Here is a 26,881-nt window from a genome sequence, read left to right as displayed (position 1 = left end):
TACATCAATACATATAAATATAACCAGCGCAATTAGTATTACATTTACCACTAAGCAGTCGTAGACATAAATAACTCCATAATATAAACACAAATGATAACTCACTCCAATATAAACATGAATAAATAAACAGTCATGTAGAATATGTAACGAGTGAAATTAATATGTATATTTTATTAGATTACAAAAGTATTTTATTACAGGTACAAAAATGCGCTATGGTCGAGCTAAGGGAACATGCACAGGAGAACATTGCCCTGAACAGAAAAGCTTTCAAGCCATTTAAACTATATTAATCTCGCTCAGTGAGGGCTTAGGGAAATCGATGATGAGGATACTGAACCTCGCGAAGCCTTCTTGAGGTCCTGCCAAAGCACTTTGTTTCTATGGAATATAGAGCTAATTATTTTACTTGGGAAGAAAGTGAATCTGCATTCAATCTGCCAGTAGAAAAATAAGCATTATGTTTTTATTCAAATAAGTTGAATAATCATGAGGCAAATGTGTGCATTTAAAGATGAGAATAGAAATGATTAACATTAGGAAGGTTGAGTGCACAGTGTGACTATCAGACCTCAGCTATTAAAGGGGCATCGCCTTAGGATCACACAAGGCCTAGAGGCAGTAGTGGGGTCCACAAAGAAGTAGTGCTAGCAATGCAGAGGTTAAAAAAGAATGAAAATACTGATTTTTTGTTTCATTTAAACTGAGAGAGATAATTAAGTATAACCATGCGCTATTCAATATGGCTAAAATGCACCTGATATTTCCAGGTCTTAATGATACAGTATATCATCTATCTATCTATCTATCTATCTATCTATCTATCTATCTATCTATCTATCTATCTATCCACATGTGTGTTTAATTGCCGCACCTATGTGCTTGAGTTTATATATCTGTATACATTATACATTGTGAGTGTGTATATATACAGAGGTGTAACTAGATATTCGTGGGCCCCATAGCAAAAGTTTGTAAGGGCCCCCTATTTAGCAACTGATGGTGATAAATGCATGTAAAACAAATTACTTAGACAGCAAAGATGGGCCCCCTTCAGCTCTGGGCCCCATAGCAGCTGCACCCCTTGCACCTATGGTAGTTACCCCCTTGTGTGTATATATATATATATATATATATATATATATATACGTACACTGCCGTTCAAGGCAGTAACAGCAGCACGTCAGTATCAAATAACCATAAACAGCAATCTCTGCTATATATATATATATATATATATATATATATATATATATATATATATATATATATGTGTGTGTGTGTGTGTGTAAGCTCGCTCAAAGCAATAGCTTCCAAAGATAGTCTGCTGCTACTTTCTGTGTTTATGCATGTTTGAGAGAGAGATGTAATTTCATTCATAAATATGTATATATATATTTAAACTTTAATTTGTAGAATGACCATGTCAGTGCACTACAAAATTTCAGCTTATAGGATAATTTTGCCTTCTTTAACCCCTGTCAGAAAAATGCTCTTGTCTAGTAAAATTTAGAGGTACCAAATAAGAACAAAGTGCTGACCCGGGTGGTAAGTATGTGCGATTTGCTTGCGATGCGATCTAGTTCAAAACGCACAGAGATATTGTACCGTGTATGGGCACTTTTACACATACTATAAATGTCAAACCAAATCATCCAGATGTACAATATACTGTATGGCGCTCAGTGAACACTAGTGGGGTTTTGCTAACATAAATGATTAATGGAATCTCTGCCTGCTGCAGGTGTGACAGTCCTGCAAGTGATCAGTGATCATATGTTATCTAGGTTATGTTCACATGCTACAGTATATATATATATATGTATCCAGTCACTAAAGTGTTTTACTAGGTACAATTAAAAGTGAACAATTAGATACTGTCTGTAAAGCTGGAAAGTGCAAAACGTATTGATGTTCATAATACCAGCTGGAAACTGTCCCTTGGTCTCCTTTGTGTCATTGTTCATCTAAATAAAGTTTGGGATCTTTTAATATTTTTGCAAAGGAGTTATTGTAACTTAGGCAACAGATTTACAAACATGTTTGAAGAATGGTTCAAATGTAGATATAGGAAAAAAATGGACAGGTTTACACTAATCCTATAAATACAATCTGTACACATTAGTCATTAACGCAGAAGTGTCAATGGCAATTTACAACTTAGCAATGTTATGTACAAAGATAAAAGACTATTTCATAAAATAATTGTTTTGCATATTAATCATGCAATGCCCAGAAATTGTTTTTTTGATATTATGTTACCATTTTTATCAGTTTGGTTGTTGAATGGCTATTTATGTGGTGAATTTCTGCAACGCCTCAGCTAAAGATTCTTCCTAAAAGAGTAATATAATGTGTTCCAATGGTGTAGGGCAGTGGTGTCAAACTCAAACTACACGTCCCAGCATGCCCTGCCACAGTTTTCAGCAATCCATTATATAAAATCTGTGGCAGGGCATGCTGGGATGTGTAGTTCCACAACAGCTGGAGGGCCATAAGTTTGCCTTAGCAAGTCTGCTTATGTACAGATGGCTCTTGAGTGCTGGGTGGTGCTGATGAAAGGAACAGAACGTGTATCTCTAGATACTTTTTGGCTACAATTCTTAAGAGCTACAATACAAACTTGATATATAGAGTTTTCAATGACTTAGATTATGAAAAGGAAGGAGAGAGGACAAGGGTTATCCTGCAAGATTATTCCTGGGAGTGATCTCTGATTTCCATAACACAGAATTGCAGTAATAACCAGCTGAGAATTACTAAGGATTCCATCCAATTCTGACAAACAGCTAATATTGTAGGGGGAATTCAGAACTTGATTTATCAATGACACAATTTAAAGTAGGGATATTTTTCTTTTACACCATTACATTATTCATCTGAAACAACTCACAGTACTAGAAAGAGAAACAACCAAATCTTGGAGCTGGAGAATAATATTAGCAATGCTGGACTGGGATATGTACTAAGTGTCTGGGGCTATATGACGCACAGAGGGGAAGTTCAGAGCATCTGACGCTAATCTTAATCATTGACAAATATGCGGAATTCTGAGCAACGCAGACACCGCTGATATGTTATAAAGCATTAGTGGCAATATCAATCTTCATGGTATTACTACATTATATTTAGGATCAGTTACACGTTGTAGATTTATCACTGAATGCTTAGATTATCCATTATTGGCAGCGTGTAATGTGGAATTTAGCATAAATACCATCAGACAGTAAATCTGTCTTTATTTATAGTATTCTTGCGTCACTTTAAAAGTGGTTTCCGCTCATAAACAAATCCGTGTTCTGTATAATAACAAAATATTATACAAAATACCATGTTCTGTGTAATTACACATTATCATACAAAAATACCATGTTCTGTGTAATAACAAAATATTACACAAAAATACCATGTTCTGTATAATAACAAAATATCATACAAAAATACCATTTTCTGTATAATAACAAAATATCATACAAAATACCATGTTCTGTATAATAACAAAATATCATACAAAATACCGTGTTCTGTGTAATAACACAATATCATACAAAAATACCATGTTCTGTATAATAACAAAATATCATACAAAATACCGTGTTCTGGGTAATAACACATTATACAAAAATACCATGTTCTGTATAATAACAAAATATCATACAAAATACCGTGTTCTGTGTAATAACACAATATCATACAAAAATACCATGTTCTGTATAATAACACATTATACAAAAATACCATGTTCTGTATAATAACACATTATACAAAAATACCATGTTCTGTGTAATAACAGAATATATAAAACGCACATGTTCTGTATAATAACACAATATCATACAAAAATACCATGTTCTGTATAATAACACATTATACAAAAATACCATGTTCTGTGTAATAACAGAATATATAAAACGCACATGTTCTGTATAATAACACAATATCATACAAAAATACCATGTTCTGTATAATAACAAAATATCATACAAAATACTGTGTTCTGTGTAATAACACAATATCATACAAAAATGCCATGTTCTGTATAATAACAAAATATATAAACCGCTCATGTTCTGTATAATAACACAATATCACACAACTCCCATGTTCTGTGTAATAACAAAATATACAAAAATCCCATGTCCTGTGCAATAACAAAATATGGCACAACTCCCATGTTCTGTGTAATAACAAAATATCACACAAATCCCATGTTCTGTGTAATAACAAAATATCACACAAATCCATTTCCTAATCTAACAAATATCGTCATTCCATTCATAAGTGTCTCTCAAACTGGAGCCGCATATTTATATACTTTAGGTCTATTCATGTTAAGACAATTTGTTATCGTGCATGTTTATATACATATTTCTTATTTTATGCAAAAACTCAATAAAAACTATTGAAATCATAAAAATCGGGATGCTGTTTGCGTTCATCAACATGTGCTAGAAAAGCCTAAAATGATACAATAATAATAATTATTATTATTATTATTATTATTATTATTATTATTATTATTATTAGCTTTCTATAAATCTGCAATATAAAATAATAACAATCACAGAACAAATGTTAATTTCCCCAAGTCCAGGACGATTCTGATGCCTGAAGTTTATTAGTGTGACAGAATAAAGTTGATTTTGAGTCATTAAGTCACAAGAATGATGATATATGAATGTATTACCCTGGCAATAGCCCAGATCATTATCTATTTGTATATTTGGAAATTTGGTTTTGATTGAAATATATTAATACACATCTGAGAAAATGATCGTCAGAATAAACCTGTAGAATATTATACAATATTGTCCTGCTAGTGACAAGGACAGAGAGGTGACCCTAATCCGGGCTTCCTGCACTGACAAGTGACATGCAGAACTACAGAATTATTGGGGTACATTCATAAGAATGAATCTGGGATCACCCAAGCAGCTGCTGGTCTATTCCGAAGTGACAGCACCAAATGGAGTTCCCAGTACAAGCATAAACCGGATTCTGGACATTACATTGCCTACATGGAAAACTACAACACATAGACATTATACCAGATGTACCAGATTCAGGCAGCTCCCCATAGAGAGGGAATGCACCACGTACTACAGTATATAGACATTATACCAGATGTACCAGATTCATGCATCTCCCTATAGAGAGGGAATGCACCACGTACTACAGTATACAGACATTATACCAGATGTACCAGATTCAGGCATCTCCCCATAGAGAGGGAATGCACCACGTACTACAGTATACAGACATTATACCAGATGTACCAGATTCAGGCATCTCCCCATAGAGAGGGAATGCACCACGTACTACAGTATACAGACATTATACCAGATGTACCAGATTCAGGCATCTCCCCATAGAGAGGGAATGCACCACGTACTACAGTATACACTGCTCAACATTATAATGGACGGAGTATAAAGAGTAATCAGTAAAGAATACATTGCAATTGGTTATGTATCATTTAAGACAAAGTGGAATCAGAGGCTACAGACTGGAAATGATATATATATATATATATATATATATATATATATATATATATATATATATATATATATATATATATATATATATACAGTACAGGTAGTAGCCAGGGCAATGATACCGAAATCCCTTATACTACTTCTCCCTATGATACAACGTGCGATTGGGAGGCAGAAATGCCGTCAGATTACATTCATATCGGATCACACTGATATATGATGATTATATATATATATATATATATATATATATATATATATATATATATCATCTATGTATTGTCAGGCGCTGCGGAACCCTTGTGGCGCCATATAAATAAACGATAATAATAAATAAATATATATATATATATATATATATATATATATATATATATATATATGCAAACAGTATATACAGTGCCATCTGCTTCAGGTGTTTCCTCTCCATCTTTAAAAGGCTTCCTAACTAATGTGACCTGTCAGGTTTCTCTAACACTTATTTCCATTAGATTGCAAGCTCCGCGGGTACAATAAAAAAGGGCTAGCCGAAGTGACATACAGGATATAAGATTGATTTGTATTTCTACCTGAGTGTATTAGCAGACAGATACTGTAAATAGGTATACGACAATATATAAATACCACGATCAATTTGTACCCCCTTTATTAGGGAGCTGTGCCCTATTAGCGCTAACCTACACTATATATATATATATATATATATATATATATATATATATATATATATATATATATATATATATATATATACATATATATATATATATATACATATACAAACAATGAGCTTTATGTGCAATGTGTGTACAAATTGATTTGCTTGTGCTCACATTGCACCCGAGGGTCAGTATTAAACAGACACAGCGGTTCTTTCATTACTGTATATACTGCCACCTCTATTACATATACTGTATACTGTAACTTCTGCATCCCCCTTATACTGCTATAACCATCCCATACAGTCCATGTTACTGTATATACTGTCACCTCTATTACATACTGTATACTGTAACTTCTGCATCCCCCTTATACTGCTATAACCATCCCATACAGTCCATGTTACTGTATATACTGTCACCTCTATTACATACTGTATACTGTAACTTCTGCATCCCCCTTATACTGCTATAACCATCCCATACAGTCCATGTTACTGTATATACTGTCACCTCTATTACATACTGTACACTGTAACTTCTGCACCCCCCCTGATACTGCTATAACCATCCCATATAGTCCATGTTACTGTATATACTGTCACCTCTATTACATATACTGTATACTGTAACTTCTGCATCCCCCTGATACTGCTATAACCATCCCATATAGTCCATGTTACTGTATATACTGTCACCACTATTACATACTGTATACTGTAACTTCTGCATCCTCCTTATACCTCTATATCCATCCCATACAGTCCATGTTACTGTATATACTGTCACCTCTATTACATATACTGTATACTGTAACTTCTGCATCCCCCTTATACTGCTATAACCATCCCATACAGTCCATGTTACTGTATATACTGTCACCTCTATTACATATACTGTAACTTCTGCATCCCCCTTATACTGCTATAACTATCCCATATAGTCCATGTTACTGTATATACTGTCACCTCTATTACATACTGTATACTGTAACTTCTGCATCCCCCTTATACTGCTATAACCATCCCATATAGTCCATGTTACTGTATATACTGTCACCTTTATTGCACATACTGTATACTGTAACTTCTGCATCATCCTGACACTGCTATAACCATCACATACAGTCCATGTTACTGTATATACTGTCACCTCTATTACATACTGTATACTGTAACTTCTGCATCCCCCTGATACTGCTATATCCATCCCATACAGTCCATGTTACTGTATATACTGTCACCTCTATTACATACTGTATACTGTAACTTCTGCATCCCCCTGATACTGCTATAACCATCCCATACAGTCCATGTTACTGTATATACTGTCACCTCTATTACATACTGTATACTGTAACTTCTGCATCCTCCTGATACTGCTATAACCACCCCATATAGTCCATGTTACTGTATATACTGTCACCTCTATTACATATACTGTATACTGTAACTTCTGCACCCCCCCTATACTGCTATAACCATCCCATATAGTCCATGTTACTGTATATACTGTCACCTCTATTACATACTGTGTACTGTAACTTCTGCATCCCCCTGATACTGCTATAACCATCCCATACAGTCCATGTTACTGTATATACTGTCACCTCTATTACATATACTGTATACTGTAACTTCTGCATCCCCCTGATACTGCTATAACCATCCCATACAGTCCATGTTACTGTATATACTGTCACCTCTATTACATACTGTATACTGTAACTTCTGCATCCCCCTGATACTGCTATAACCATCCCATATAGTCCATGTTACTGTATATACTGTCACCTCTATTACATACTGTATACTGTAACTTCTGCATCCCCCTTATACTGCTATAACCATCCCATATAGTCCATGTTACTGTATATACTGTCACCTATATTACATACTGTATACTGTAACTTCTGCATCCCCCTGATACTGCTATATCCATCCCATACAGTCCATGTTACTGTATATACTGTCACCTCTATTTCATACTGTATACTGTAACTTCTGCATCATCCTCACACTGCTATAACTATCCCATATAGTCCATGTTACTGTATATACTGTCACCTCTATTTCATACTGTATACTGTAACTTCTGCATCCCCCTGATACTGCTATATCCATCCCATACAGTCCATGTTACTGTATATACTGTCACCTCTATTACATATACTGTATACTGTAACTTCTGCATCCCCCTGATACTGCTATAACCATCCCATACAGTCCATGTTACTGTATATACTGTCACCTCTATTACATACTGTATACTGTAATTTCTGCATCATCCTCACACTGCTATAACCATCCCATACAGTCCATGTTACTGTATATACTGTCACCTCTATTTCATACTGTATACTGTAACTTCTGCATCCCCCTGATACTGCTATAACCATCCCATACAGTCCATGTTACTGTATATACTGTCACCTCTATTACATATACTGTATACTGTAACTTCTGCATCCCCCTGATACTGCTATAACCATCCCATACAGTCCATGTTACTGTATATACTGTCACCTCTATTACATACTGTATACTGTAATTTCTGCATCATCCTCACACTGCTATAACCATCCCATACAGTCCATGTTACTGTATATACTGTCACCTCTATTTCATACTGTATACTGTAACTTCTGCATCCCCCTGATACTGCTATATCCATCCCATACAGTCCATGTTACTGTATATACTGTCACCTCTATTACATATACTGTATACTGTAACTTCTGCATCCCCCTGATACTGCTATAACCATCCCATACAGTCCATGTTACTGTATATACTGTCACCTCTATTACATACTGTATACTGTAATTTCTGCATCATCCTCACACTGCTATAACCATCCCATACAGTCCATGTTACTGTATATACTGTCACCTCTATTTCATACTGTATACTGTAACTTCTGCATCCCCCTGATACTGCTATAACCATCCCATACAGTCCATGTTACTGTATATACTGCCACCTCTATTGCATACTGTGTACTGTAACTTCTGCATCCCCCTGATACTGCTATAACCATCCCATATAGTCCATGTTACTGTATATACTGTCACCTCTATTACATATACTGTATACTGTAACTTCTGCATCCCCCTGATACTGCTATATCCATCCCATACAGTCCATGTTACTGTATATACTGTCACCTCTATTACATACTGTATACTGTAACTTATGCATCCCCCCTGATACTGCTATAACCATCCCATACAGTCCATGTTACTGTATATACTGTCACCTCTATTACATACTGTATACTGTAACTTCTGCATCCTCCTTATACCTCTATATCCATCCCATACAGTCCATGTTACTGTATATACTGTCACCTCTATTACATACTGTATACTGTAACTTATGCATCCCCCCTGATACTGCTATAACCATCCCATACAGTCCATGTTACTGTATATACTGTCACCTCTATTACATACTGTATACTGTAACTTCTGCATCCTCCTTATACCTCTATATCCATCCCATACAGTCCCTGTTACTGTATATACTGTCACCTCTATTACATACTGTATACTGTAACTTCTGCATCCTCCTGATACTGCTATAACCATCCCATACAGTCCATGTTACTGTATATACTGTCACCTCTATTACATATACTGTATACTGTAACTTCTGCATCCCCCTGATACTGCTATAACCATCCCATATAGTCCATGTTACTGTATATACTGTCACCTCTATTACATACTGTATACTGTAACTTCTGCATCCCCCTGATACTGCTATAACCATCCCATATAGTCCATGTTACTGTATATACTGTCACCTCTATTACATACTGTATACTGTAACTTCTGCATCCCCCTGATACTGCTATAACCATCCCATACAGTCCATGTTACTGTATATACTGTCACCTCTATTACATACTGTATACTGTAACTTCTGCATCCCCCTTATACTGCTATATCCATCCCATACAGTCCATGTTACTGTATATACTGTCACCTCTATTACATACTGTACACTGTAACTTCTGCACCCCCCCTGATACTGCTATAACCATCCCATATAGTCCATGTTACTGTATATACTGTCACCTCTATTACATATACTGTATACTGTAACTTCTGCATCCCCCTGATACTGCTATAACCATCCCATATAGTCCATGTTACTGTATATACTGTCACCACTATTACATACTGTATACTGTAACTTCTGCATCCCCCTGATACTGCTATAACCATCCCATACAGTCCATGTTACTGTATATACTGTCACCTCTATTACATATACTGTGTACTGTAACTTCTGCATCTCCCTTATACCTCTATAACCATCCCATATAGTCCATGTTACTGTATATACTGTCACCTCTATTACATATACTGTAACTTCTGCATCCCCCTGATACTGCTATAACCATCCCATACAGTCCATGTTACTGTATATACTGTCACCTCTATTACATATACTGTATACTGTAACTTATACATCCCCCTTACACTGCTATAACCATCCCATATAGTCCATGTTACTGTATATACTGTCACCTCTATTACATACTGTATACTGTAACTTCTGCATCCCCCTTATACCTCTATAACCATCCCATATAGTCCATGTTGCTGTATATACTGTCACCTCTATTACATACTGTATACTGTAACTTCTGCATCCCCCTGATACTGCTATAACCATCCCATACAGTCCATGTTACTGTATATACTGTCACCACTATTACATATACTGTGTACTGTAACTTCTGCATCCCCCTGATACTGCTATAACCATCCCATACAGTCCATGTTACTGTATATACTGTCACCTCTATTACATACTGTATACTGTAACTTCTGCATCCCCCTTATACCTCTATAACCATCCCATACAGTCCATGTTACTGTATATACTGTCACCTCTATTACATATACTGTGTACTGTAACTTCTGCATCCCCCTGATACTGCTATAACCATCCCATATAGTCCATGTTACTGTATATACTGTCACCTCTATTACATATACTGTATACTGTAACTTCTGCATCCCCCTGATACTGCTATAACCATCCCATATAGTCCATGTTACTGTATATACTGTCACCTCTATTACATATACTGTAACTTCTACATCCCCCTGATACTGCTATAACCATCCCATACAGTCCATGTTACTGTATATACTGTCACCTCTATTACATACTGTATACTGTAACTTCTGCATCCCCCTGATACTGCTATAACCATCCCATATAGTCCATGTTACTGTATATACTGTCACCTCTATTACATACTGTGTACTGTAACTTCTGCTTCCCCCTTATACTGCTATAACCATCCCATATAGTCCATGTTACTGTATATACTGTCACCTATATTACATACTGTGTACTGTAACTTCTGCATCCCCCTGATACTGCTATAACCATCCCATATAGTCCATGTTGCTGTATATACTGTCACCTCTATTACATACTGTATACTGTAACTTCTGCATCCTCCTGATACTGCTATAACCATCCCTTACAGTCCATGTTACTGTATATACTGTCACCTATATTACATACTGTATACTGTAACTTCTGCATCATCCTGATACTGCTATAACCATCCCATACAGTCCATGTTACTGTATATACTGTCACCTCTATTACATACTGTATACTGTAACTTCTGCATCCCCCTGATACTGCTATAACCATCCCATATAGTCCATGTTACTGTATATACTGTCACCTCTATTACATACTGTATACTGTAACTTCTGCATCCTCCTGATACTGCTATAACCATCCCATACAGTCCATGTTACTGTATATACTGTCACCTCTATTACATACTGTATACTGTAACTTATGCATCCCCCCTGATACTGCTATAACCATCCCATACAGTCCATGTTACTGTATATACTGTCACCTCTATTACATACTGTATACTGTAACTTCTGCATCCTCCTGATACTGGTATAACCATCCCATATAGTCCATGTTACTGTATATACTGTCACCTCTATTACATACTGTATACTGTAACTTCTGCATCCCCTTATACTGCTATAACCATCCCATATAGTCCATGTTACTGTATATACTGTCACCACTATTACATACTGTATACTGTAACTTCTGCATCATCCTGACACTGCTATAACCATCACATACAGTCCATGTTACTGTATATACTGTCACCTCTATTACATACTGTATACTGTAACTTCTGCATCCTCCTGATACTGCTTTAACCATCCCATATAGTCCATGTTACTGTATATACTGTCACCTCTATTACATACTGTATACTGTAACTTCTGCATACTCCTTATACCTCTATAACCATCCCATACAGTCCATGTTACTGTATATACTGTCACCTCTATTACATACTGTGTACTGTAACTTCTGCATCCCCCTGATACTGCTATAACCATCCCATACAGTCCATGTTACTGTATATACTGTCACCTCTATTACATACTGTATACTGTAACTTCTGCATCATCCTGACACTGCTATAACCATCACATATAGTCCATGTTACTGTATATACTGTCACCTCTATTACATACTGTGTACTGTAACTTCTGCATCCCCCTGATACTGCTATATCCATCCCATACAGTCCATGTTACTGTATATACTGTCACCTCTATTGCACATACTGTATACTGTAACTTCTGCACCCCCCCTATACTGCTATAACCATCCCATATAGTCCATGTTACTGTATATACTGTCACCTCTATTACATACTGTATACTGTAACTTCTGCATCCCCCTGATACTGCTATAACCATCCCATACAGTCCATGTTACTGTATATACTATCACCTCTATTACATACTGTATACTGTAACTTCTGCATCATCCTGACACTGCTATAACCATCACATACAGTCCATGTTACTGTATATACTGTCACCTCTGTTACATACTGTATACTGTAACTTCTGCATCCTCCTTATACCTCTATAACCATCCCATACAGTCCCTGTTACTGTATATACTGTCACCTCTATTACATACTGTATACTGTAACTTCTGCATCCCCCTTATACCTCTATATCCATCCCATACAGTCCCTGTTACTGTATATACTGTCACCTCTATTACATACTGTATACTGTAACTTCTGCATCCCCCTTATACCTCTATAACCATCCCATACAGTCCATGTTACTGCATCTCTTACCATCATGTGAGGACTCTTGGTTTCCAAACATCGACTTGTCCCCCTGAGGATCTGCTGCTCCTGGGACATTACCTCTCAGCAGATATTGCTAAGAAAAACCTCAGGATGAAGTTGGTTTAAATGCCATCAACTTCCCCTTTATATTCCAGGCAGCCTTTACCGACCAGCTCCAAACAACAAATAAGAAGTTTCTAGTAGGCATTTAAACCATTTGCAACAAAAGATGTGTCTTTTTAATGAAGCAATTTGAATCTAGATTGATTTTTTTTCCTGCACTTAACCCGTGCCTCTTGAGGTAATCGTTTCGTTCCCATGTAATCCAAAGCAGGGAAGGAAAAAAAAAAAACACAAACTACCTGCAATTAGAAATTGCAGCAAATGCCCAGGATAAGAGGCAGCAAGTGTCAATTTCAGCTGTCAATCAGATAATCCATCAGGCCACCCAAAGAATTGCAAATTTGATTTTTTCTTTTAATGGTTGTAATTAAAAATCGATTTCTTTTTCCTTTATGCACAAAAAAAAAAAACGACATTGGTTTAAACGACTGTGCAACTGTACTTTTTTACAATAAACCTGTAGAAACTAGTTTCCCTACAGCCTGAGCATCGACTGCTATTGCAATTGGATTACTGATAATCATATATAGGTTTCTTTACTAATGAAGCGCAACTTTGAAATTTGTATCGTTTTGTTATGTATATGTGTAGTGTTAATTACTATAGTACCTGTACCTCCTTGTGTGCTGGTTTACTAAAATTAAGCTCCATCTCTCCTACCTTTCCTGCTGAATCCCCCTCAGGATCCAGATTGTTGCCCTCTGGATGAGGGGTAGCATTTTCACTTTTCCAGTACATGTAGAGAACGGGACCACCAGAGTGCAAGCAGGAATGATGCTGGTTCCAGACAGCAAGGCAATCCAATCCCCCCCAGAATTTAGCAGCTGGTACAAGGGCTCCAGCTGAGGGCTACAACCAGTCCAATAGTCCTCATGTCCAGGACTGTCTGCCCACAGCTGAGAAGGGGAGATGAGGCTGGGAAGTGGGAAGTTAGACGATTCTTCCTTCCACTTTTCTGTTGGATGGAGCTGAGAGGCAGGAAGAGAAGGGAAGGATCATTACAGTCTGGGAGGGAGGTCTGCAAAATGTCCAAGAAGTGAAGCTCTCAGATCCACCTTCCACAAGAGAATCACTGAGGATCGAACCCAGGAGAACCTAGCAGGCGTTAATCCAAAGGACAATGAGGTGGCCCCAAGAGCTTGCTCTCCTTAGACTTCTCAGCTATGCGTAAGATATATATATATATATATATATATATATATATATATATATATATATATATATATATTTCTAGCTTAGCCTTAACTTCTTTTTCTCACTTAGATTCCTTTGCAAGGCCATCCACATCTGCTGGTCCAGAATTGCATCCTATGCTTGCCCATTACTTTGAGTACTATTTTGAGGAGTTGTCTATAGTCTGCACCTCCAGTTACTGCACCCACTGCTCCCTGCTTCCCTGCACCGCTGTCCTAAATAATAGGAACGAATATAGCTCGTCCTGATGTGTGAAGTCAGGTACAGACATTGAGCTAGGTTTAGGCAGCACTGCATAGGGATACCTGAGTGAGAACCCCAGAAATTAGGGAATAATGCAGAGTTGTCTTTAACTCCCCCCTCCTCCCTTATTTCCTTCACATGATCCCCCCCATCTGCTCAGCGCTCCCTCTGTGCATTGCTGCGTTCTTTAGTACCTAGGCACCATGTCTGGTGCTAGGTTAATACACAGGACAATAACCAAGCCTACTGATAATATTCCTATTTAATGTAACTAATGTAGAGGCTACTGAGACAATAAATAGCTGGTGTTAAAGCAAGGGAACAACCCTTTGTTATGTCACATTTAGGACACATACATTATACTACATAAAATGCAGTTAGAGAAAGTGGTCAGACAGAAGTGTGTCAGTGTAAGAAGTGACAGGAAGGCAGCACTCTGAGATTATAACTTGCACACTTCTTATATATACTTTGTACTGAGCACTGTCTTCCTGTTCTTTATCTCCCACTTTCCCTTTTGTCCACTGTAAATAAAATCCACTACATTGTGTATGATCCGGCAAGTTTATGTTTTGTCTAAGTATGTATGTATGTATGTATGTATGTATGTATGTATGTATGTACCGTATGTATGTATGTATGTATGTATGTTTGTATGTATGTACCGTATGTATGTATGTATGTACCAAATGTATGTATGTATGTATGTACCAAATGTATGTATGTATGTATGTATGTAAGTATGTATGTATGTATGTATGTACAGTATGTATGTATGTATGTATGTACCGTATGTATGTATGTATGTATGTATGTATGTATGTAAGTATGTATGTATGTATTTATGTATGTATGTATGTATGTATGTACAGTATGTATTTCTGTATGTATGTTTGTATAGTATGTATGTATGTTTGTATAGTATGTATGTATGTATGTATGTATTTATGTACCCTATGTATGTATGTATGTATGTATGTATAATATGTATGTATGTATGTATGTATGAACAATATTTATGTACAGTATGTATTTCTGTATGTATGTATGTATGTATGTATGTATGTATAATATGTATGTATGTATGTATTTATGTACCCTATGTATGTATCTATGTATGTATGTATGTATAGTATGTATGTATAGTATGTATGTATTTATGTACCGTATGTATGTATCTATGTATGTATGTATGTATAGTATGTATGTATAGTATGTATGTATGTATGTATGTATTTATGTACCCTATGTATGTATCTATGTATGTATTTATGTATAGTATGTATGTATAGTATGTATGTATGTATGTATGTATTTATGTACCGTATGTATGTATGTATTTACGTACCCTATGTATGTATGTATGTATGTATGTATGTATGTATGTATGTATGTATTTATGTATGCATAGTATGTATGTATGTATGTACAGTATATATGTATGTATGTATTTTTCTGGATGGTATTTGTACATTTTCAATGTAAACTTAAATGTATATACCTTATGTACAGATATTACTTAATTAAATATTAATTTATTTAAAAAAAAAAATTGTTATTTTGTGGTACAATTCAACATTAACAGTACATTATATTACAATCAGATATAGATTCTTTGCAGAGGGGTCCCCTTTTTATGGGAAAAATAATTGTTTGATCAGCGATCCACCCTGTAGGTGCTGGATCTGATACATGTCAAAATGGTTACAGTCAATATTTAGATTATTTATATATTTATTTTATTACTTAACAGTTTCTTATATAGCGCACACATATTCCGCAGCGCTGTACAGAGAATAGTTGAACATTCACATCAGTCCCTGCCCCAGTGGAGCTTACAATCTATATTCCCTACCACTATATTCCCTACCACATGTATACACACAGACATTCTAGGATTCATTTGTTGGGAGCCAATTAACCTTCCAGTAAACTTTTGGATTGTGGGATGTGTGTGTGTGTGTGTGTGTGTGTGTATATATATATTATTGTTATTAAATTAGTTTGGTTTATTAACTCTTTGTATGCCAACGTCTCTGTGAGAGATGTTCAAACTATCTGATAAAATTGCTGTCATCGCTCACATTTGTTATATAAATTCAAATAAAAAAATGTTGTATAAAAAAAGATTACATTTCCTATATAAGGTAAACATGACAGGTCAGTATGATGAATAAAAGTGTTTGCTTGGCAATTTTCTCACCTATGTTGACAAATTCACTTGGCACTCAAAGGGTTAAATATTTTCTTTGTGATAGAGTGCTGCTTTGACTGAAATCGCTATATATATATATATATATATATATATATATATATATATGTATCTATATAGATATATATATCTATATAGATATATATATCTATATAGATATATCTATATATATATAGATATAGATATATATATATCTATATCTATATATATATAAATAGTATTTGCACCCTTCGCCCAGACCAATTTGTCAATTCGTGCCCATTTCACTTAACAGTGCTCCCTACCCTGTGGGTGTCATGACAATTCAGACAAACAAGTTGCCGGCAATTAAATTCTCTTCTAATGAGCCCACATTAAAATGATGTTAATTGTTAATATAGGTTCCCAACTGAAAGAGATATTGCCAATTTAATTAAAGTCCACAATAAGGGTGTCATGTATATTGTAAAATGTATGTTTTTGTAGAGTTTTACATACTGTATATTATATATAATAGAGATAATTATTAAAAAAGACTGCTGTTCTGTATTTCTGATAGAGATAGATAGAGAGAGAGAGAGAGATTGTATTCCTTCATGTTGGGCCTTGCTGACTGTGCACATATTCAGTTGTATTCAGTTGTTCATTGTCTGTTGAGACAAACATTGGTTTAAAAAAAAAACAATATATGGACAACCTTAATAATCACATAACACACATTTAAAAGCACAAACAATGAAATGTACAGTATGTTAGGAAGTAGATTGTAGTGAAGCAGACAGTAAAACCTACAAGTTTTCATCTCCAGATCTCAGCCCCCGGTCTCCTGGGATGTGTCTTGTAAATATTTATGTGCAAAATCGGCTCAGTTCTGGCTACATGAGGCTGGGATATTGCAGAAAGCAGAGACTGACAAGCAGCCGACCAGTTCTTGTATCCTGTATGGAAAGATGCACTGTATGGGGCAGTATGGGGGAGTATGGATTCATATCACTCAGTGGGTCTCTCATTGGGGAAATGCATTCATACAATCTTAAAGTTATTTAGATTTACTATTACATATAAATTGCTAATTATGAAAGAACAAGAAGTAACATTCCCAACTATACAGTAAATGATGTGTCAGTGATTATAGTACATGCAAAGTGCCTAAGTGGATAACACATTAGATTACAAAATAATAAGGGCAAATACCACAAGAAGTCTATTCAAATTGAATCAACTTTTATTAAAAGTGTTTTATTAATTGGCACCAATGTTATGACCAGTAAGTATAATAGGAAAATTGGGCATCACGGATGGTGTAATGGTTAGCATCATAGAGTAGGTGCCGAATTATGTTTTTGCTGGTGGGTGCTCAAGCCAAAAATATAAGGGAGTGGCTTCATGGAGAAGGGGCGTGACCTCAAAATAATACCAATTTATATTACACAGCACAATTGACTCCAATATTCAAATTACGGAAGCAGAGTTCCCCTTTTTATACATTACGGCCAAATACATAAATGCCCCCACAGTGCCAAGAACATAAATGCCCCCACAATGCCAAATACATAAATGCTCGAACAGTGCCAAATACATAAATCTCCCCACAGTGCAGGTACATAAATGGTACTCAGTCACACAGCACACCCTACTCAGTCGCACAGCACGCCCTACTCAGCCGCACAGCATGCCCAGAGCACGCACATGCTGGCCGGCCCGTGTCCGCATATTACTCCGCGGATGGAATACACTCTTCCCGCCATCCTGGCATACTATTTGCCAGGTGGTGGGTCCGGCAATGCGAGTGTTGCAGCCGCAAATTAGCAAGTTAATACGGTGGCCCAGCAGCTGGACTCGGACCCGTGGGTGCTCATAGGCACCTATGGTTAGCATTACTGCCTCACCGCGCTGGGGTCATGGGTTCAATACCCACCATGTGTTATATATACGGGGCAGTACGGATGGTGTAATGGTTATAGCATTACTGCCTCACCGCGCTGGGGTCATGGGTTCTATCCCCACCATGTGTTATATATACGGGGCAGTACGGATGGTGTAATGGTTATAGCATTACCGCCTCACAGCGCTGAGGTCATGGGTTCTATCTCCACCATGTGTTATATATACGGGGCAGTACGGATGGTGTAATGGTTACATTACTGCCTCACAGCGCTGAGGTCATGGGTTCTATCTCCACCATGTGTTATATATACCGGGCAGTACGGACGGTGTAATGGTTAGCATTACTGCCTCACAGCACTGAGGTCATGGGTTCTATCCCCACCATGTGTTATATATATGGGGCAGTACGGATGGTGTAATGGTTACATTACTGCCTCACAGCACTGAGGTCATGGGTTCTATCCCCACCATGTGTTATATATACGGGGCAGTACGGATGGTGTAATGGTTATAGCATTACTGCCTCACAGTGCTGGGGTCATGGGTTCAATACCCACCATGGCCCTAACTGTGCGCAGTTTGTATATTCTCCCCGTACTTTCGTGGGTTCACTCCGGGTACTCCGGTTTCCTCCCACAATCCAAAAATATACAGGTAGGTCAATTGGCTTGCAACAAAAAATTGACCCTAGAATGTCTGTGTGCGTGTACATGTGGTAGGGAATATAGATTGTAAGCTCCACTGGGGCAGGGACTGATGTGACTGTTCAACTATACTCGCTGTGGAATATGTGTGCGCTATATAAGAAACTGTAAATAAATAAATAAATAGGAAAACACTATGCCTATGTTGTTCAACCACTGTACCATGTTTGTGTTCATCCTATTCCTGGACCTGATTTTACCAAATAGTATAGCAAACCATTGCAAACTGTGATATCTAACACTGCATCGTATGAGCCCCCCATTACACGAGTAAAAGCAGGCTAGCTGTGTACAGTTTACTGTATTATCTGATCGGCTTGGAGCACTGACGTCAAAACCCAGTCTGTAAATGTATTCATATAGTGTTCATGCTAGGCTGTTTTAGCAGGGGGCTGATAGAACAGCCTGCTGCCTGTCCCCGCCGGTGCACACGAGGAAGCCCAGCGCCGCCATAGTTGCCCAGCGCTTCCCCGGCAGTGACTTTGGCAGGGCCAGGCCCGCCCCCTTTGGTGATGACTGAAGCTGGGCCCACCCCCCTTTGGTGAAGACGGAGCTGGGCCCACCCCCCTTTGGTGAAGTCGGCAGCTGGGCCCACCCCCCTTTGGTGACATCGGCAGCCCAGGCCCACACACAACGGTGATGTCAGCAGGCCCAGTCCACCCCCTTCATGCTGCCCGCGTGCAGCACCACCTTGCTAGTAAAATAGGTTAGTAATGAACTAAGTTAGAGGGCGCAATAGACTAAAACATAAAATAATGTAATCTTTAGAAATAAAAATATTACATCATAAAAATACACAAATGTCAAAATATGCTTTTTTTCATAGCAATCTCGCTTGACCGAACAATTAGTGCACAATTAGGGAAAATAATGTTTCCACTTTAAAATAAGTTTCGATGAGGGATAATATCCCCATGAGTATAACTGTTAGTACACTTCGCTATGCTCCACCTCCCTAATCTAATGCACTAAGATGCACTAAGCTTCAAAAGTGATAAAATGGAGAGTAAAAAACAGCCAACCAATCAGCTCCTGCCTGCCATGTCACAGACTGTGTTTGAAAAATGTCAGGCAGGAGCTGATTGCTTGTTTGTTTATCACTCTCCATTTTATCACTTTTGAAGCTTAGTGCATCTGGCCCCTGGTAGTGTCACTTACAGCTCAAGGTGCTGTCCCTGTGGTCTCAGCATCTCCCTTATTACTATTGCACTATTGAGTGATCCAGGAAACTCACTGGGAGCAGCATTTCATTGGAGCATTTCTAATATTGATATATTAATTGCACCGGATATTAGTATAATACCCCTTTCACACCGCACTTGTTAAACGGTATATTGCCGTTTTTTTCCATTTTAAAACATTTGAGGCAGCAGTGGGAAAGCGCCAGAGTTTACCGGTTAAAAATAACCGATATTTTAAAACGTTTAAAAAGCAGAGTCCTACACGTTTCAGAGCCGTTTTTATGCAGTGAGAATGGCTCTGAAACGGCATTTAGTAAAAACAACAGATTACAGACCTGTGATAGGCTGGACCCTGTATTCTGCCTTGAAACGTGTTCAGGGGATTAAACGGGTAGACTGATGTGAATGGTACTTAAACGGTATTTAAAACGGTAATCTACTGCAGTGTGAAGGCTCAGACCCATTTTAAATACCGTTTCAAAATTGCGGGTTTTAAAATGTTTTGGCAGTGTGAAAGCGGTATAATACAGCAGAACACAGCCTCAGGGCCGGCGCTACCCACTCAGCAGCTCCTGCAAAGCAGGGAGGCGCCATGCTGAAAAGGCGCCGTCTCCCTCCCTGCTCTGCTAAAGCTGCCTCAGCCCTCACTGTCACTGCCTCCTGCACTCCGGCCGCAGCGCCTGTCTGACAGCGGGCAGGCGGCAGTATAAAGAGCTGCTCCCTGCACCGCAAGTGCACACAGCCTGCATGTCGCCCACAGTGCCTGTCTGACAGCTGGCGGCAGTATGGAGAGACTGAGAAGCTCCCTGCACCGCACACACTGTCCTCCTCCTGCAACCTGCCCCCTCTTCCTCACAGACACTTGCGCTGAGGCATGTAGCGCTGTCTGTGAATGCCTGGATGACATGTCATGTCCGTATCCGCCCCCTACCCGTTTCTCCCTGCGTCTGTCAGCTGTCAATCAAATGATGAACAGGCAGCAGCGCCGCCTCCCCTTCCTTCCCTCTTCTCAGTGTGCGGTGCCAATGCCACTGCCAGTCCTCAACATTCCGCCCCCTCTATCTCCTCCCCTCTTCTTCCAATAGCTGCAATAGCAGTGTGCAATGCGATGTGCACTCCTGCGGGCATCGCATCGCATAGTACAAAAAGTATGTGCTGCACATACTTTTTGTACTGCTTTCAGAATGCATCGCACACACATTGCATGCATGCCATGCGATGCGATCTAGACCATAATGTATGCAATTCTCGCAGCGTGTATGGGTACCTTTAGTGCCTGCAACATTTTGCGGACACAGCACTGAGATGGTGTATGCATACATATACATGCAATCGAGATCCTCCATAGGATCGCATGTTGCATATGCTCCCACAATCGGGCTGCAGCTTGTTGCAATGGCAATGTGAAAGGGCACAAAATTTATGGTTTGCTGGAGGGTGCCAGACACCCTAGCACCGGCCCTGCACAGCCTACATAGATTTGTTGAAATAACAGAAAAAAAAAGTAAACATTCCTTATGTTGTGATTTTATAGACTGTTAGTAAATAGGGGACATTAATGATAAATCTGTAGAATTGACCTTAAAGTGATTTTCTAATGCGAATTCTTGCTGTTGCCTTGGGATACATTTCAAAGCTGTGATCTTGATGCAATTGTAACCAAAGCAGGGACAACAACAGAGTTGTGCTGTTTCTAACACAAATAACGGTACTTGTGTATTAGCAGGGCGCCCACTAAGCAAATTGTGGGCGATTCTGCGTAAGAAAATCGCATTGCATCGCATGGGCCGTTTTAGTGCCGGGCAATGCGATTTTCCTATGTAATTTATTCACTGCTCTCTTGGCCCCGGCGGATCGCATCGCACCTCCTGCAAAATCGCATGTGATTGCATGCAATTGCATGCAATTTTATAGGGTGCAATGCCATTACATTAGCTATACACTTGTATGATATGCGATGAGGTTTTAGGTAACCCCCACTATTCACGCCACCCTGAAGCGTGGCGAGCGGTGGCAGAACGCGTCCTCCCGACCTTTTCATACCCCTACTATCCACGTCCGCGTGGAGTTGATTTAACACAGTGTGGCGAGCGCACGTGGAAATCATGTAAAGTAATCAGCGTCCGCTCGCCACACTTCGGGCTCACACTGTATAACATCAACTCCACTCTGACGTGTATAGTGGGGGTATGAAAAGGTCGGGAGGATGCGTTCCGCTGCCGCTCGCCACGCTTCGGGGTGGCGTGGATAGTGGGGGGGGGGGGGGTGCCTAAAACCTCATTGCATGTCATACATGTGTATAGCTAATGTAATGGCATCGCACCCTATAAAATCGCATGCGATTGCATGCGATTTTGCGGGAGGTGCGATCGCATGTGATGAGATCCGCCGGGGCCAAGAGAGCAGTGAATAAATTACATAGGAAAATCGCATCGCACGGCACTCAAATGGCCCATGTGATGCGATTTCCCTACGCTAGCGTACGTATGCTAATTGGGCATACTGCTAATACACAAGTACCCAAATAACATCCTGGCCATATTATAGTAAGTCTTGGCTAAAAAGCACAGCAGGGAAATAAAAGGAAAGCAAGGTCGTTGCTTACGATTGGATGAAAATATGTAAAAGACAATAAATCCTTTAGATTACAATGCTCCTAAAATTTTAAGATCTGCTTCAAATGCAAACCAATCGCATTTACATATTGTTTTTCTAAAAAACTGAATGAAGTATCTATTTTATGAAATGTCAGCTGAAAATCAATGGCAGCATTATACCGGTGTGTTGTTAGCAGCGGCTGCTGTGCTCGTGGTCCCGCCGACAATCCTGGTCCCAGCCGCCGGTCCTTGTTGTGGGGCCTGCACTTGCGCAGTAGCGTCTTCGGTACTGCGCATGTTCTGGCCTCCAGCCTCTATGGGCTGCTTTTGAAGCAGACCCCAGAGGCGTACCCAGGGTCCCAGGTCCGGAGCATGCAGTATCGTCCTCGTACTGCGCATGCGCGGAACCCGTTTTATATGGGCTGCCGATCAACAGCCCATGTAGAGGCGTCCCGGAGGGAGGGAACACTTCCCATTGGGATTGCCTTGGTGACTGGCAGGTTGGACTTCCAATAGGAAGTCGCTGCCAGCCACAGTGTAGCCAGAGCAGTCTCACAGACTGGATCTGGCTTCACTTAGGCAGAGAACGGTGGTGGATTTTACCTGGGGGCCACAGCCCTGCAGCCCATAGGTAAAAACCGCTACTGGTTATCAGATATGTCATCAACGGATATTGATTGTGAATTGGATCCTCCTCTCTCCTTATCAACAGGTAAATATATTCAGAATACTATGGAAGACTATTAAAGCTGTTAACACTGACATATCACTATGTAAATATATTCAGATGATTATTTTATCAAGCATGTTATCCCAGATGTCCATTGGGAGGGTATTCTAGCACTGCACTTTGGTTTTGGCCAAAAACAGTTCACATGGAGAGCTGGGTGGGATGGTGCATTGAACCGACGGTGACCGAAACCATTTTACACAACCCTGGTCTTTTTTTTTTTTTATTCTAGTGATACAATAAAAAATCGTATTGGGGCTGCTTTTAACATTGTAAGCACCCATTAGGGTGCTTATATAATAAAAAATCGTATCGCGTCGCATGCATCGTATGCGGCTATATGGCATGCAATGCGATGCAATGGCATAAGATGCCATAAGATGAAAAAAATTGGGCGCCGTGCTAGGAAACAAGTACCTTAACTTTTATTATTATCTCTAAAATAGGTACTAGACAGGCATATATATTAAACACAAAAAAGTAAAATATAAATCAAAAACACTTGTTACGTTGGTATGCCGCAAATATAGGGTTCTAAGTGGTTCTGCCTCCAATCTCTATGCTAATATTAAGTTACTAGCAAGAGAGAGAGAAAGTTGTTTCTCATAGGTGTCTGGTTCAGCCTAGAGGGATGTAACAAATGTAACAACAAATCAGTTTTCCAGGTATGAATAACAAATGTATCAAACATTGGCTACCGCAGAGTTTATTGTGAAGAAACACTGTGGGGGAGATTCTCTAAGAATCTCCGCCCCCTTCGCCGCCCATCGCATTTATAATTATCGCATATGTTCTAACATATGCGATAATTATAGCAAAGGACAGCTCTTGCGTTAAGAGCTGTCCTTTGCGGTGAGAGTCGCCGGGTCCCAGCAGGTCCCGGCGGCTCCCCCCTCCCTCACACACCCAGCGCTGCTGCTGCTGCTGCGCCGGGCTCTCCTCCTCCCTGCACCCGGAAGAGGATCAGTGCAGGGAGGAGGTCACAGGTCCGGGCAGCACAGCTCTGTGCTGCCCGGACACAGGTGAGGGGGCGATGCGGGGCGGCGGGGGGGTCGGCGCAGGGCGGCTGAGGGTTGCGGTAGAAGCCCATTGGCTTCTATGGGGCATCGCCAGATTTTTCTGGCGATGCCCTCCGCCGCGGTAACCCGGCGGGGGATGCTTACAGCATTCCAAAATGCGGTAAAAACCCCGATAACGGGGTTTTTACCGCATTTTTCGCTTAGAGAATCTCCCCCTGTGTCTGATGAGAGATAAAACTCCGGCCTGTTGTTTGAATTTAATGAGGCAAAGAACATATATTATTTAGATGTGTTTATTAGAGCAATAATTAAGCACAAAGTATACTTTAACCCTATATGAAGCGGTATCTAGAGTTGACCACATTTAGTTCAAGTGAGACAGTTATACATTAATGTCTATGGCTCTTAAAATATGCCATTGTTTTGTTCCGCAGCAGGGGATAATCAAATCATTTATATGAAAACCATTTTTAAAGAATCTTGGTGCAGGTACAGGTATATAAAACTTGAATAATAAATAATTTTGTTACATTACCCCTGCTCTCATAGGGTCTTATTCTAGTTCACTCTTTCTGACAAAATCCTTCTTAGATGGACAAAACCATGTGCACTGCAGGTGGGGCAGATGTTACTTGTGAACAAGATTTGGGTGGGGTTTTACTTCAAAAGTGAGATCTATATTGCAGTGTAAAAATAAAGCAGCCAGTATTTACCCTGTACAGAAACTAAATAACTCACCCAAATCTAATTCGTTCTGCGCAAGTAACATCTGCCCCCCTGCAGATGGTTTTGTCCATCTAAGAAGGATTTTGTCAGAAAGAGTGAACTAGAATAAGGCCCAAAATACTGAAGTCTGAACCTTTATTCATGTGTGTTTATGGTGCGGGGCACAGAACATGCTTGTTAAATTTAGTCTTAAAGGATTTCCATCTTTTGTGAAGAAAATGAGGTATTTTCGGAGCAGCAGATGTCCCCCTGCTAGCTATCTTACTGGGAAGCGGTCATCTATTAGAATGAACTTAGGTCTACAGTCATTAGGTCGACGCCACTAGGTCGACTGGCAGGAAGGTCGACCTGACTTAAGGTCGACATGGGCCAAGGTCGACATGACTTAAGGTCGAATTTGCATAAAGGTCGACATGAGGAAGGTCGACTGGTCATAAGGTCGACATGGGTTTTTCACTGTTTTTTGAGCCGACATGTGCCGACAGGCGGTATTTCATGCCCTACCATCCACTAGGGCGTGGTGGGAGAATAAAATAGTGTGCCGAGCGCAGCGAGGCACCGTGCCCAAAGCATTGCGAGCGAAGCGAGCGATGCGAGGGTCCGATTCTCATTGCCAACTGTGTCCATGTCGACTGTGTCGACATTCGGATCAAAAAACAGTGAAAAACCCATGTTGACCTTATGACCAGTCGACCTTCCTCATGTCGACCTTTATGCAAATTCGACCTTAACTCATGTCGACCTTGGCCCATGTCGACCTTAAGTCAGGTCGACCTTCCTGCCAGTCGACCTAGTGGGGTCGACCTAATGACTGTAGACCTAAGTTCATTCTGACAGATGTACCGCTTCCAAAGGGGGGTACACACGGTGCAATTTTATGGAAATTGTTTAGAAGGCTAGCCGAAATCGCAAGGTGTTTCCCCTGCTGGCGATAGATTAAATTAGGTGCGGTTGTA

The 26,881-nt window shown here is 39.2% G+C and overlaps 1 protein-coding gene across 3 annotated transcripts in view; it reads right to left on the bottom strand.

Annotated features, from left to right (window-relative positions):
* LHX6 (LIM homeobox 6) overlaps positions 1 to 14,610 on the bottom strand; it is a 143,977-nt gene extending 129,367 nt beyond the window's left edge. The window contains exons 1-2 of one of the 3 annotated variants that reach the window (XM_083161053.1): positions 14,114 to 14,610; positions 13,337 to 13,408 (exon numbers count right to left, since the gene is read on the bottom strand). In XM_083161053.1, the coding sequence (XP_083017179.1) occupies positions 13,337 to 13,408; positions 14,114 to 14,191 (150 nt within the window). In that variant the 5' untranslated portion in view covers positions 14,192 to 14,610. Of the gene's footprint in view, positions 1 to 13,336; positions 13,610 to 14,113 lie in introns of those variants that run through there. The other 2 variants (XM_083161051.1, XM_083161052.1) reach the window with 2 other exon arrangements.
* Between the last annotated feature and the right edge of the window lie 12,271 nt (positions 14,611 to 26,881).

The sequence above is a fragment of the Crinia signifera genome, chromosome 9, assembly GCF_055691185.1.
Source record: "Crinia signifera chromosome 9, ASM5569118v1, whole genome shotgun sequence".
Lineage (NCBI taxonomy): Eukaryota > Metazoa > Chordata > Amphibia > Anura > Myobatrachidae > Crinia > Crinia signifera.
This window is presented reverse-complemented; position numbering and strand designations above follow the sequence as displayed.